The sequence below is a fragment of the Protopterus annectens genome, chromosome 2.part0, assembly GCF_019279795.1.
Source record: "Protopterus annectens isolate FY-2018-M chromosome 2.part0, PAN1.0, whole genome shotgun sequence".
NCBI classification, from domain to species: domain Eukaryota; kingdom Metazoa; phylum Chordata; order Ceratodontiformes; family Protopteridae; genus Protopterus; species Protopterus annectens.
The window spans coordinates 1,324,875,131-1,324,887,502 of record NC_056728.1 but is presented as its reverse complement, the minus strand read 5'-3'; the positions used below and the strand labels follow the sequence as shown (position 1 = coordinate 1,324,887,502).

Genomic DNA, 12,372 nt, shown 5'->3' with positions numbered 1-12,372 from the left:
ACTAACCCATCACCTAAACACACTGTTCAAACTCAGCCTCTCCACAGGCTACATACACATAGAGTGGTGCATAGCAACGGTTATTCCACTCCACAAAGGTGGAGCCACAACAGACCCTGGGAACTATCACCCTATAAGCCTGAATAGCTTGGTCTGCAAGGCTATGGAGAGCATCATCATGGAACTCATTAACAGAGACATTGGGAACCTCCAAACACTGGACCCTACCCAGTTTGCTTTGTTAAGGGCAGAGCATGCCTCCTAAACCTGGTGGACTTCTTTGAGACAGTTACCAAGGCTATGGACGAGGGAAAGGTGGTACACACAGCCTACCTATACCTCGCTAAGGCCTTCGACACCATTCCCCATTCTGGTATTATAGACAAGCTCACCAGCCTGAACATAAATCCCTACGTCACAAAATGGGTTGCCAACTGGCTCACGGACAGAACCCACATGCTGAGAGTTGCGGGAGCTAGGTCCGACTCTAAACCGATTACAAGTGACATTCCCCAGGGGTCAGTCCTAGGACCCCTCCTGTTTGGCATATAATTCTCAGAGGTACAGGCAAGCACAGGAGGACTATGGCTGACCAAGTAAGCAGACAACTGCAAACTAGGGGCTATAATTGACTCTCCGGCTGATACAGACATCCACCAAAAGGGTCTCACTGAGACAGATACCTGGTGTCAAAATCATGGCCTCAAGCTTAATGCCAAAAAGTGCATAGTCATCCCCTTTGGAAAAAACAAAGTGCCCACAAACTACCACATAGGTGGTAGTCCCCTAATTATGGAAGACGTAATAAGGGATCTGGGGACCCAAGTAGATAGTCATCTCACCTTTGATAATCACATTGCCAAAGTGGTTAGAAAATCCTTCTACGTGGCCCACCTAATCACAAAAGGGTTCGCATCCAGATGAAAAGAGGTCATTGTGCCCCTCTACTCATCACTCATCAGACCCATCATATAGTACAACGCCCCATTTAGGATGTACCTTACAAGACACCTGCAACAGCTGGAAAGACCACAGAAGTAGCTCACCAAGAGGATCACTGGCCTCAAACAGATGACCTATGCAGCTTGACTGAAGAAACTCCAGTTGTACGCGGTTGCATACCGCCTTCTCAGAGGTGATCTCTGCCTGACATACAAGGCCATGTCCAACCCAGAATTGATGGACATGTTCAACCTAAAGAAAACCTTATCCCCTCGAGCCACATGCTCTAGGGATCTAAACCTCACCACAACAATAAATAGGACATGCTGGAGGGATAGATTCCTGTCCCGGAGACTTCCCATGCTTTGGAACAAGATCCCAATCTACATTAGGCAGAGCTCCTTGCCAACACTCTTCAAAAGAAGCCTTGACGAGTGGATGGGAAACAGAAAGTGTACCTCAGGGATCACTTCAGTGACTCTGCTGGACAGAGGCACAGGGAACTAATCTAAGGGGGCGGTGAAAGCCAACACATTCTGGCTAGGCTTATAAATGCCTTCGGGCAGATAGCCTAGTACCAACCTATGAACAAATTTAGTCTTTTTAGCTACTTCTTGCAGAACCAAAGTTCTCACCTCCAAAATGCATCTTATGAAAATGACACTTTATTATTCTTCCATTTATTTCCTACTTTCAAATTATTACTGTCTTACTTATAATCTTGACCACCTAACACTAGTGTCTGGTTCAAGTCCAAGGTACTCGTAATTTTTCTAGTCGGCTCCTTTTTTTTTACTATTGCTCAAATATTTCCTTTGTAACAATGAAAAATATTTCACAGCAAGTCTTCTCTATTGACTTTGCTGTTGTTAGAATAATGAGAGGTAGAGTTCTATTTCCATTCAGCTTGGTGACCCACTCCTTGTGTGGTAATCTTTATTTCCTCCTAAATCTGTTCTGCATCCAAAAAATTCTTGATCCTCCAGGAAAAGGATTTTCTAAAAACAAAAGGATGTGGCAGACCTGTCTCTCTGCTTCCCCCAATTGCAGGAATAAAGTTGCTTCTCTTCTGCCCAGTGTACAGTGAATAATAATTTTCTACAAACATTGTGGTGTTCCCAATTGTTAGTACTTTTCTTCTCTGCCACACTTTTGTTAACATCACCTCTTTCTGTTGGTATGATTGCATCTTTGCTAATACAGGTCTTGGCTGCTTTCTCATGGCCAAGTTTGGTGCACACACATGGTGTGCCCTTTAAATTAATAAATCCTGTTGTGAAATACCAGTCTAGTTGCTTATTTATACTATTGTAAAATGAATGCTTTCTTTTCTTCCAGTTTCTCTGGTGTAGCAAAAAAATCTCATTTTTTCTGTGTGCTGTTTTCTAACTCCACTATTTTTAACAGATCTTGAGAATCTTCATATTTAGCCAGTTGTTCCTTCATCCATCGTCTGATTTCTGCAGTTACATCACCTCATCTGAATAGCTACTTAAAGAATCTTCTGTTGTTACCAGCCTTTTATCATTTGAGTATATGTAGTCCATGTTTCTCACTTAACTTTAAACACTTTTCATTGCAATTGTTTTATTTTTCATGTAAATTACTAAAAGTCATTTCTTGTAGTAAAGCTGAAACTGAACTGTTTTTACTGTACATCTATCTGCAAAACTCTTTTGCTACAAGTTTTTCTTCCATTTTTCTTGTAGAGTTTCTATTATTTTGTAGAGATTTCTTTTTTGCTGATAAGACACTTTGATGAGGAGTATCTAATAACTGAATTTTACCCAAATCGTTAGCTCTTACTTCCTATTTACAGCTCTTATGTTATTTACATATTGACAACTCTGATCCATCTGTTCTTCAGAGTTTGCCATATTATCTTCTTCAGATTACTGAGCACATTTTTTTGCATAACTGCTCAACCCATTCTTAGCCAGATGCTTTTTTTAATAAACTGGAAAACATTTAACCCTTTAAGTGCCATATTACCAGTCAGTATATCTCAGGTTTTGTGCTTTCTTTTTCTCTCCAGGGTTATATAGCTCCCTGGTTTTTAAAGTATTAAGCATAAACGTTTACATCTTATCAGTCCACAAAATTATCAGTCTTTTGTGATATGTGTTGTACACTGCACAAAAAAGTAATAGCTGGGGAAGACTAAAACTCTTTCTAATGCCTGGTCACATTTGCACATCCAGGATTAAACAGTTCAGATTCAGAGTTGAATCTCAAAATGTTTTACTTGCAGCATTAACTTCAAGTAGAGGGAACCTAGGATTATTTTCTTTACACAGCAAAAAAGAAGGAAAAAAATCTTGTCACTAATTAACACAAGCAGAAGGGCTTCACCACTACATCTGTATTCACTCTACCACCAAAACGTGTTACCATTCCCAGGCCACAGGTTTTCTCTTTCTCAGTAAACAAATTAATAATATTCATTTAGATGGTGGCAGGTTGTATTTCAAGACTTCAAGCATAGGTTTGCACCTGAAATGAATGTACTTTCCAATAGTGTAGAATAAAAAAAAAAACACTAGAGCAGGACACTACAGTAGATCACTTGACTTTGCAGACACAAAATAAATAATACCCTCACAACACTTATCTAGTCTGTGTAGTCCTTCCAGTATACAGGCTACCCCAGATCTAGTAGGAAAGTCCCAAGTGGTAGGCCTCACTCCTGTGCCCCTCTGTTGACTCCAGATTCAGATACTCTCAATTTCATTCCACCTGCCTGTCCTTCAACCTAGGCCTCACTCCAAAATCAAGAACTTCCAGCAATCTTTTTCCCCAGTTACATTCTACAGGCTAGCACTATGTAGGTCCTCCTACATACTGCACTTCCATGTTTTTTTTTTTTTTTTTTACTGCTGTAGTGTTCCTTCACTGAGGAACTACATTTCTCAATTTAGCTTTCCAAGATACTATTTTTGTATACTGAGGTAATTGGCAGTTCAGTCCATGTGATGGGCTAATTGTTGTGAGAACCACTGTTGGAATATTCCATACAGTGCTGTGCATTCTGAGAACATTTAAATGTACATGTACATTTTTTTGTTGATGTGTTGGGAGTATTACAACTTTTACAAAACTTTATGTAGTTTTCACAGAGTTTACCATGCTCAACATATTACATTATGCATCCTATATATTTGCATGCACAATTGCAGAGCTTTTGCTTTTATGTAAAGATAAGCAAGCAGCAATACCAAAGAGGTTAAGCATCTCAGGGAAATAATGGACTGCCCATGGGGTGTTGTGAGGCCCATCACCACAGGCAGGGCTGACACAGGGTCATGCGCTACTATTAAAGTGAAAACACCTCAGTAGCTTTGCTATTGGCATGCTGAATGTTGGCTGACTTTTCCTTTTTTATATATAACATAAAACAAGCAGAAAATCTGAACTAGATATTCAGTATTAACACTGAGATACAGTGACTTGTTTTAATGTTGTCACATGTTAAGTTAAGGTGGGCTAACATGGTGCTAGAACTTAGTACAGCAAACTCTTGGTTAACCGGCACCCATGAGGATTGGCAGATGCCAGATAACTGTAGTTTCTGGTTGCTTGAGAGTTACTGTTAAAAATAGGCCTGACTAACCTTATGCTATTTGATTGGTTTGACTTGTTCTCAGGTTGGGGAGAGAGAGGGAATGTATTCCTATCTTCCTTTTTAAAACTCAAAAAACCTAAGGTATGTTTCAGCGGGGGGGGGGGGAGAAAGTGCAACACACAAAAATCGTACAGTAGTTCCTCGATTTTTTTTTCTGGTTGCTTGAGAGTGCTGTTTACTTGAGTTCCGGTTAACTGAGAGTTTACTATAAAAGGGTTCCTATCAGCATCTCGAACATTGACAATATCGAATGCGATATTGTCGACGTGAGAATGCCGAAAGTACAGAACATCGAACGAGTAAACGGAAATCTCCGTAAGGGGAGATTTCCATTTACTACAATGTAGTGCAGTCTCGGAGTTGGTATATTTATGTAGTGGGGGGGTCCAGGGGGGCTTGCCCCCCTGCCTACACCCTTCAGTTTTTTTTTGTTTTGTTTTTTTTATATCGGCATTAGAAAATTTAATGGTTCGATCATTTCAGTTCGATATTTTGTGATTCAAACTATTAAATTTTTGATATGCTGATATAGACCCTATAAAATGCGTGCACATCACTAAGTGTTTATTGATATGGTGGTCGATTATGTCCAAAAAACATAATTTCTTTTCCAAGCATGTATGTTCCTTCCTTCAGAGTGATACCTGCACTGCTGTATGTGAAGGAAAAAAAATTCAGCTTAGCTTTATCTTCCTTTTTGCAGAACTTATTTAATGTTCATCATCCTTAGTATACACTATGTTGGGCTTAGAGGCTCCCTATTGAATTGTTGGCACTTAAAATGCCAACAAGCCAAAAAAAAAAAAAAAAAAGACCAAAAATCCAACAGAAGAACATATCCCAACAATCATTCTTCTCCTTTAAATTTATTTTTTTCTGGGGTGGGCAAGCCCACAACACCCCCAGACTTATATATACCAACTCCTAGCTTGCCATACTTTGGGGGAAAGGGAATATTCTTGGAAATGGACATTTCAGATTTGGTATATGTAATTCCGTTCTTTCTGATGTTTGGTCTCTGTTTTGGGACTTACTTCAAATTGTTTCCTGGGTTAGATGCAATCTTGCAGTTCTTTCTTTAGGAATATGTTTCCCTGACTCTTACTTCATAATACATTTCACATTTTAGAAATGATGACCAATGAAAAAGCCTGTACAGAAAAGTGTTTGCAACTTTCACCCCCCCCCCCCCATTATCGACATAAATTCATTGAGTCCCTGGGGGTTTACAGATCCTTTGCTGCATTGTGTCATTTGCTATTGCTTTCCCTCCATTTCTCTGAGGCCACAAGTATACTGCTTCTTTGAGAGTTCATTTCTGTTTTACTTTGTAGTGTCAGACTGTAGAACCTTAAGAGCGGAAGCATAAACTGAATGAGAAGGATTCTCTGCAGTTAGCTTATTCCTGGCTTGTCAGAAGATCTAGTTAACGATCATTTCATAACTGAAAAAGAAAGGATATATTTTGTTTAAAACATGACAACTAATACAATCCAGAGAATGTCAGCGGAAGAAAGTTGCAGATACTTTGTCTAGAGAATCTGAAAGTAAACAGTGATTCTGAGTACTGTCATTTTAAGTAAAGGTAAAGGGCATTTTGCATGTGAGGATAGGAGAATCTTGCATGAGAGAGTAAAGCATGATAATGTCATAGTTTGCAGATGTAAAATATATTGTGAGAAAGGAAAGGCTGTACCATAAAAAGCAAATACCTACCACAACATCCAGACCAGTCAGGTCATTGTGAAAAACTTAGCAAGGAAACAAAACCATGTCATTATATGGGATACTGTTAGGTCATATTGAGTTAGAAAAAATAGTGATGACTACTTACAGTGCTACAGAAATAATACTAGAACAGATAACATTATGATTAGAAAAAATTTTTTTTTTTTCAGTTACTGGTGATAGTGGTTCTTTAAGTAATTGTCATCTGAATTGTGGCATGGTTCTCTGTAGGCATCCCAATTATACTTCACAAAAACTGTTATTCATTTAAAAAAATATCTGCTTCTTCTTATGTACAGGCAATTATAACTAACATGCATATGTTTGCTTAGTATTTGTCCTGAATTGAATGTTTGATTCGACTTCCTGCCTGTCTCGCCCCTCTGAAAGGGCCTGTTACTCTGTGGGAGCAAACCACTTCACCAAACAAATGCATAAATGTTTACTTCTCAGTGTGCATCTAGATTTTTAGTGTGTTGTCATTACTTTCCGTAAGCTGTTAGACAGTCTGTGATTATTCTTTTATACATATTACGTATAGACTGACAGGTCATTGGGTAGTGCATTCTACCTGTTGGGTATCTTTTATGTTTTCTTGTTATCTCCTTTTTCCCAGCTGGTTACTGCAGTGTACTAACTTAGTAAACATGAATGTTGTGGTTACTTCCATGTACAACTCTGGAAGATTAGTACAGAGGGTTAAGACTATTAAGACTAGTTGTCTTCATCATGTAATCATGGGTTTGATTATGTTAGTTTCCATTTGCCTTTTGTTTCGCTCTGAGTAAGTCACGTAAGCAGGTATTACTGCATTACTCCCAGGTCACTCCTGAAAATAAATGCTTTAGCCAGTTAACAAAAACAGCAGATGCCCAGAGTGAATATAGAAGGATTTTCCATCATGGCTCTGACATTGTATGTCCTCATCTTAGCATGCTGAGTCTCTCACAAATGATCTGTTTATTGCAGTACAAGACATTGATATAATTACTGTTATTATCTTCCTTATTGTCTGTCAATGCTGTATTTTAATTGTCCTTTTCTTTGTTTTTTGTTTTTTTAACAGTTCAGCCATATTGCTATATGGGGCAGTATTGCAATGTGGGTAGTTTTTTTTGCAATCTACTCGTCAATGTGGCCTGCTATTCCATTAGCACCAGATATGTCTGGAGAGGTACAGTATTGTTTTTATTTCTGCTTCCGAGCAGATATTTTGAAGAATAGTAAGTAATAGGTTTCTAGCTGTACTGACCATAACAGTTTGTAGTCTTTTACTGAGTTGTATCACAATGGAACAATTTAACGTTTATTATGTTTATCAGTTATGCACTTTGTATACATCCTTGGAGAGACAGCATTTCTAGAAGCAGAGTAGTACATGATGATGTCTTTGCCAGTCTTTATGTGAAATGTATTGGCTATCCAGCAGCAGGCAAGCTTATAGTCACAAAAGAGGTCTTTTCACTAGAAACTAGTTCCTGTCTGTGATGCAATACAGATGTATTTAGTATGGCAGTATGTTAGTCTTCATTTGTTAAAGGAAATTATATAATTACCCTAATTTACTTATGAAGTGCCACTCTTTATGCACAAATGAATATTATAAAACCTATTTACCAAATGTAAGTCTCTTGTAGCCCTTCACAATATTTTAAGTACATCTTTGCTAAGACAGGAATACATAATTATGCTAAAGTGAATGTTTTTTGGCATAGTTTCCTTTTTTTCTTCTCAGAGTTTAATTACATTTTTTACATTAGTTTAAGCTTTGACTAATTTCTCTTTAGGTATCCAAAATGTATACTTGATTCCATGATGCTATAGTCTGATGATATAAATAAACACGTATGAAGTACAAGTTGTAGCAAACTGCCTGGAATTACAACTGACTTGTCATTTCTTTGTAGAATTACAGTTCTTGTTAGTGTTACTGCATCTGTTTTGCTGATTATATAGCTCTTAGTACAAGGTTTGTGTCAAACAGCCATCTGTGTGAGTAACGGTACGGCTGTTTGTGCACATTATCTTGATCAGTAGTAGGCATTCACATTAATTGCTTAATTTAATGGTTTGTCTTGCATATCCTTAAGCACAGTGTAGTATTTTCTTATGTGATACATACAGATTGTTAAAATATACTGAACTCTAACTAAGTCATATCTACTATTGTTTCATGAACATAGAAATGTATAACTCCTTTTAAACATCTGTTAGGTTTCTGTCATGTCCATGCTGCTTTAGAAATCCTTCATCTTCCTGGAGTGAAGGTATATTATAATCATTTCCATGAGAAATTCAGCATCAGGTTTCCTACCATCCATGACTGGGCATATTCTCCCGTAGATGCTAACCTCATACTTGTCCCAGTCTTGTGGGGATGAACAGACACTGCCCTTCATTATTTTGTAATTATACTAGGCTGCAGCTTGAGAGGGCTCATGAAATGGTTCCTAATTAGGGGGGTTATCTTGCTTTGTACACATATTAAAATAGTAATACCCTTTTCATGAGAGCAGCAACACCTTGGCCCACTGTGGCATCCTGTCATTTTCTTTGTTCAGACCACCTTCTTGTTGTCATGAAGTAAAAATGTACTATTCCTGAAGACATGTAAAGGTGTAAATCCATCCATGTTCACATTTGGTCTTTACATCCCATAAAAGGGACTATCACAGACTATGTCTGTTCTACTTGAAATTCATTCCAGTGTACTGAGTATCTTTTGCCAGCAGTGATTCAGCAGCATTAGTTACAATTGATTTTCAAGCCACTTCATGTTTCATTGTTTTGTACTGTAAAATACATCACAGGAAGGAAACAGAGGTACACCATCTGAAAAACCCAAGGTAAAATAATAGTACTGGAGATCTAAAAACTGCAAAGTTTTGTCTTTGTCTTAAGTTTGCTAATCCTTTATTAGCCATACTAACCCTTTAGGTGCCCTCGTCTAACACCAGTCATTTCCTTTTCTAAAAGAAATTAGTCTTGAGACCTGCGTATTCCCATTACTCAGTGCACTGAAAAGTTTCTTCCATGGCCAACACTTGTAAGACTAATTTTGAAATTGAAGTAGAAGCCAGCACATCCTTCCACATTCTGCCTTCATCAGTGCTAGTAATGGCATTAGAGATCTCATGGTCAACTTAAACTTGGTTTGAGAGCTATTTGTGGTCCTGAGTATTTCTCTCTTCAGGCTGGCTCAGGAAGTGAAATATGTCCACATTGTGACCAGAGTAAAAAATTAATTCTTAAGCTGTGGCTTCTGCTGGGTCTGCTCTGTCATCCCCCAGTCATACTTCTTTCTTTGATGCATTCTGAAAACTGTTTGCTCACAGGATGTGAATTTGCAGTGTATGCTTGTGTGTGTGACTATCACAGGGAAGGTAGCTAGAGAGAACATGAGTAAACGTCCCTTATTGCTGCGCCCTGCACAGGTACCATAGCTGGAGACCTATTAGCATATGCCAGTCCAGCCATGTCCTTGTGCATCTTGCACTGTTATCTGCCTTTCGGTTTTCAGTCTTTTGTGAACTATTTTTACTTCCTGTTTACAGTGATTACTCACTAGATACACCCTTCCCTTTTTGGGTCACCCAGCCTGAGTAGTTAGATTCTTCCTTTAAAAACTGACAGGGATGTTGATTTACCTTTCGTTGGTTAATATTCCTTGTGTCTCCTATTTTATGGCCGGCCTTAGGCATAGGCCAACTAGGCGGCCGTCTAGGGCGCTGCGGAAGTAGGGGTGCTTTTCTAGTATTATTTTGGTGTAGGTAAACTATGATGGGGCACCAGATGGTATGGTGGGGTTTGCCTAGGGCATCAGCTGACCTAAGGCCGCTCCATTTTGGTGTTGTAAACTAAACATTGCCCATGCCAAGCTAATGGTTATGCTATTAGTTGTTCTTGTTTGACTTACTATTCTCTGCCTGACTTTTGTTGTTTTCTGTCTGCATTTCATTTTGGATTGGAGTTATTCATGTAAGGTTTGGTTACTTCTATTTTTGTATCTTTTTCTTATATTGCATTTTGTTTTATTTTAAGTTTGTTCTTTTTGGAGTTTTAAGAGGTCTTGGATGGGGTGGTTAAAAAATAATTCTTTTGCAGATAGTGAATAACATCTGGGAGAAACTGAGAAATAGTAATCCTTATATAACTACAAATATTTAGTGTCATGTTTATTCAGCTGTAGTGCTTGTCTGACTTGCTGATTGTCATTAGCATTTACTTATTCCCTCCCATCCATTCTTGTGTTGTTGTGCTTTTAAACTTGGTGGCTTTTTAATTGCTCACCCCTACTGTAAATCTGATTTTGGACACTCCTCCCAGTCTCATCTCATCAGCTCATTCTACTGAAAACTGAGAGATCAGCTGGGAAGACCCCCACCTACCCTTAGTCTCTAAAGCTTGAATTATCTTTTGTTTCCTACCTTTCCACTTATTGAAAAAAAAATAAATAAATAATTTCACTTTATTCAGTTTCTTTTACTGTATTTGTGTTCTTAAAGCATTTGATTGCATTTGTTACTGCTTGTTAGTAGCCTGATTACATAACTGTTATTCTAACCCTTTTAGTTATGATTTAAGCACTTGGGTTCCAAACTAGGTATATTACATAAGAAAGGTTTATGGTCTACACACTTATGACAGTAGAGATAGCTTACAACCTTCAGAGTTGGGAATTTCTGGTTGAAGGCTTAATGTGTCTCTTATTCTGAAAGTGTCCTAGTTCTGGTTTAAGCGCTTGGGCTGCAAACCAGTTATTTTACAGTAAGAAGGTTTCTGGTCTAGACTGTCGTGGAAGGAGGTAGCCTCCACCCTTCTGAGCTGGGATTTGCTGGTGAAGGCTTATTGTGCCTGTTATTCTCAGTGTTTTTGTTCAGGTTTAAGCACTTGGGGTCAAACAGTTTATATTAAAAAGGTTTGTGGTCTACATTCTTGTGGCAGAAGAGGATAGCCTATGCCCTTCTGAGCTGGGACTTGCTGGTTTTAGACCTATTGTGTCCATTATTCTAAAAATGTCTTAGTTCTGGTTTAAGGACTTGTGCACCAAATGAGTTATTTTACTTTAAGAAGGTTTGTAGTCTACACTCTTATGGCAGAGAGGGTAGCCCACGCCCTTCTGAGCTGGGAATTGTTGGTTGAATGCTTATTGTGTCTGTTGTTCTAAAAGTGTTTTAGTTCTTTTAATCTGTGTAGACACCAATCTCGCACAGTGTAAGTTTCCCTTAAAATACCCTTATTGTCTAGACAAATTTTTATTTAACTGCTAGAGCACTTAGTTTGTACATAGCTGAGCATTGCACATCAAGTTTCTTGTCTTATTGCCTTATTCAATATTTAAATTTCCATCACTCTTCCCTAGTAAATCAGTAGCCATGGTTATGCACTACCCGACTCCCTCTGTGGCTGATCTAGTTGAGATGGGTATTTTGAAGTATTGTAGCAATTGCCTATGTTCACTGACAACCCACTTATCTTTAATGTAACAGATTTTTAATTTTTGTTATTTTGTTATAATATTTATGTAACAATGGTTGCTTCCTACTTTGTAAAGCTTATTAATTTTTTGTATGTTTTCCTGTAGCTTTTATCCCCGGGCCTCTACTGTAAATGGACATGTATCCAGTTAGACTAGCCTGGTCAACAAATGTAAAATAAAATAAATAAAATAAATAAATATAGTATGCGAGAGCTATAAATACACATTGATGCTGGAGGCAAAACTCTCTCATACAACCAAAACTAATCCTATAAAGGTTGTCAGTGACACTTGCACCACTCCTGCTCTACAGGGCAAAGACCCTACACATAAAACTACTTATACTGAAGCACTTACAATTAACCTTCATAAAACACTAAGACATCCTGCACAGTGCAGTCAAAGAAGGGGTCCTCATCCATCATGTAAATGCTCCATTAAAACACCACTTACAGCTACACATAGTAATTGTGTATTCAATGCCTCTAGTGCTAAACCTTTAAGGCAAACCAGTGCACAGCCAAATTTCGTGGCTATCAGTGATTCTATAGTGAGGTGCATTGATGTCCCCCTCACCAAACTGAGTAAGGAAAGAGTCACG

At 38.3% G+C, this 12,372-nt stretch overlaps 1 protein-coding gene across 3 annotated transcripts in view; it reads left to right on the top strand.

Annotated features, from left to right (window-relative positions):
* ATP8A1 (ATPase phospholipid transporting 8A1) overlaps positions 1–12,372 on the top strand; it is a 3,191,789-nt gene that overhangs the window by 2,868,386 nt on the left and 311,031 nt on the right. For all 3 annotated transcript variants that reach the window (XM_044061519.1, XM_044061518.1, XM_044061517.1), the window contains one exon: positions 7,359–7,466. In XM_044061519.1, coding sequence (XP_043917454.1) covers positions 7,359–7,466 — 108 coding nt within the window. The remainder of the gene's footprint in view (positions 1–7,358; positions 7,467–12,372) is intronic.